The 2,220-nt window shown below is 65.9% G+C and overlaps 1 protein-coding gene across 2 annotated transcripts; it reads right to left on the bottom strand.

Annotated features, from left to right (window-relative positions):
- Nucleotides 1-483: 483 nt before the first annotated feature.
- On the bottom strand, nucleotides 484-2,006 carry C1QL2 (complement C1q like 2). 2 transcript variants are annotated; one of them, XM_075529898.1, is made up of 3 exons: nucleotides 1,617-2,006; nucleotides 1,323-1,571; nucleotides 484-663 (listed from the first exon to the last, which is right to left on the bottom strand). In XM_075529898.1, exons 1-3 carry the CDS (start codon nucleotides 2,004-2,006, stop codon nucleotides 484-486), a joined length of 819 nt encoding a protein of 272 aa, XP_075386013.1. The 2 variants fall into 2 exon arrangements, with proteins under 2 accessions (XP_075386013.1, XP_075386012.1); XM_075529897.1 differs by having other exon boundaries at nucleotides 1,323-2,006.
- Between the last annotated feature and the right edge of the window lie 214 nt (nucleotides 2,007-2,220).

Here is a 2,220-nt window from a genome sequence, read left to right as displayed (position 1 = left end):
CGAGGTGGATTTTCCTTTGCTTTGATTCTGATGCGGGTGGCTTTTTTTTTTTTTTTTGGCAGATGGACAAGAAATTCGCACAAGTATTTCGGGTCAAGAAGGACGCCCGCAGGGAGCCCCTTTTTCTTTAGCCAACCTCCCCTTCCAGGGCCCAGGGGCCTAACTAAAGAGGACCTACAGAGGGCAGGTGACCCGCGAGGTGGCCTGTCCAGTGCAATCATGTTTGAAAAGTTTTTGTCTTCGGACAGGGGTGTAGGTTCCCGCCCAGCTCGCCTTTTGCCCGCTTGCGTTTCTCTCCCCGGGTTGGGGACTGGGCGAGGTGGGGTTGAGGGCACAGCTCAAAGTGCGGTGAGTCGCAGGTACATGAAGTCCAGGAGGGCGGGAGGAACGGGGGCAGGAGGGATGAGCTGTCAGGAGTGGCGAATAGCCATGGCCACGAAGCCGAGCGCCCAGGCCACTGCTGCGCGCCCGGAGCCAGAGTGTCTAGTCCGGGTACAGAAGAAAGCCCGAGAACGTGCTGTACTTGTTGTTGTTGCCCCCGTGAGCCTTCCCGCCGTCCAGCTTCACGTACACCTCGTCTCCAGAGTCCAGGTGCAGGACCACGCTGTTGCTGGCGTAGTCGTAATTCTGATCCGCGTCCTGAGCGATGGCGCTGGCGCGTACCTAAGAGGGAATCGCGGGAGCGGGTGGGCAAAGGCCCCTCAGCCTAAACGCTTCCCAGCTCCCACCTGACTCACCCTCCCTGGCCCTGTGCCCCCGGCTCCCGGCTGGACGCCCCCACTGGGCTTCATGCCTCTCTCCAGCTTGGCGAAGCTTACCGCCCCCACCCCCGGACCCCCGCTCCCTCCGTTCCACAGCCTGTGAACCCCAGGGTAAGGCAAAGGTCAGTTCTCATACACAGACCCAGCCCAGCAGCGAAAGGCGGGAACCCGGACACCCACCTAGGAAAAGAGGCTAGAGAAGGGGGCGGGGGTCCAGTGGGGATGTGAGAGTGGAGTCTCCCAACTACTAGTCAAGTGGGGGTGCGGGCGAGTAGAAGGGCAGCCCGGGAGTGCAGTTTGGATGGTAGGGAACCTGCGCTCCAGGTCCAGCCTCCCTCTCCCGCGCTCTGCTGCCTGGAGCGCAGCAGCGGGGCGCACTGGCCGCGGGGGTACTAGGGGCCCCGGCCAGCGCTCTGCCTGCGGGTCTCGGAATGCTTCAGGGTAGGGTTAGGGTTAGACCGGTTTTCAGGACCAAGGTCGGGGCAAGGTGGGGCTAAAGGGGTCCTCGGGGGCGAATGGGGGAGGGTCTGCTGGGCAGGGGCAGGATGGGGGGGCACTGACCTGCCCGTTCTTGCAGAGGTCTGCCCACATGCTGGTGCCGTCGCCGCCACGCATGAGGATGTGGTAGGTGAAGAAGTAGATACCTCGCACCTGGCAGCTGAACTTGCCTGTTGTGGGGTCGTAGTGATTGCCCAGGTTGGTGACCACGTCGTCGAACTTCAACACCTCGTAGCCTTCGTGGGGGCTCTTGAGACCCACGTAGAAGGCGATCTTGGGGCCGCTGAAGGCGGCACTCAACGCGCTGGTCACCTCGCTCTCAGCATCGCCTGCGCCCCCGGTTCCGCCGCCGGCCACCCCGCCGCCCCCCGCCGTGCCAGCAGTCAGCTGCAGCCCAGGCAGCCCCGGGCGCCCCAAGTCTCCCTTCTCCCCTGGGGGCCCCCTGGGCCCTGGCGGCCCCGGCTCTCCAGGAGGTCCCCGCGGTCCGGGTTTGCCAGGTCGTCCCGGGTCGCCCTTGGGTCCCTGGATGAAAGGTGGTGGAGGGTTGGCGCTGAGGTCCTGCATGACTTCCAGGGCGGCAGTGCTGGGTCCCGGCGGCGGGGCCTTGGCGCCCGCGGGCCCCCCGCCGGGCGCGACGGTGTATGGGTCGCAGATCATGCGGCAGGTGCCCATCATCTCGTAGTGCGCCGCGCCCGGGGACGCCGCCTGCAGCAGCAGTGGCACGGCGATGAGCAACCCGAGTACCATGGCCAGGAGCACGCCGACGGCCGCCAGGCAGGCGCGTCGCCGCCGCTGCCACAGTCGGGAGGCGGCCGCCACCAGCTCCTGCTTGCCGCCTGGGGAGGTAATGTTGGGAAGGCGCGGGCGGCCCCGCTCCTCGTCCTCCGTGGCCGATTCAGCGGATCCTGACCGCGTCCCCGACGTGGCGATCCCCTGCCCTGATCGCCCGACTAGCGATCGG

The sequence above is a fragment of the Tenrec ecaudatus genome, chromosome 13, assembly GCF_050624435.1.
Source record: "Tenrec ecaudatus isolate mTenEca1 chromosome 13, mTenEca1.hap1, whole genome shotgun sequence".
In the NCBI taxonomy this organism is placed as follows: domain Eukaryota; kingdom Metazoa; phylum Chordata; class Mammalia; order Afrosoricida; family Tenrecidae; genus Tenrec; species Tenrec ecaudatus.
The sequence above is the reverse complement of the archived record's forward strand: the minus strand, read 5'-3'. Positions and strand labels throughout refer to the sequence as shown.

What these genes read in the sequence shown, in the direction of transcription:
- C1QL2 (XM_075529897.1), bottom strand. Translation starts at nt 2,006, where the DNA reads ATGGTACTCGGGTTGCTCATCGCCGTGCCACTGCTGCTGCAGGCGGCG. An exon ending in ACCTCTGCAAGAACGGGCAG is followed by an intron (nt 664 to 1,322) that starts GTCAGTGCCCCC and finishes ATTCCCTCTTAG; the next exon opens with GTACGCGCCAGCGCCATCGC.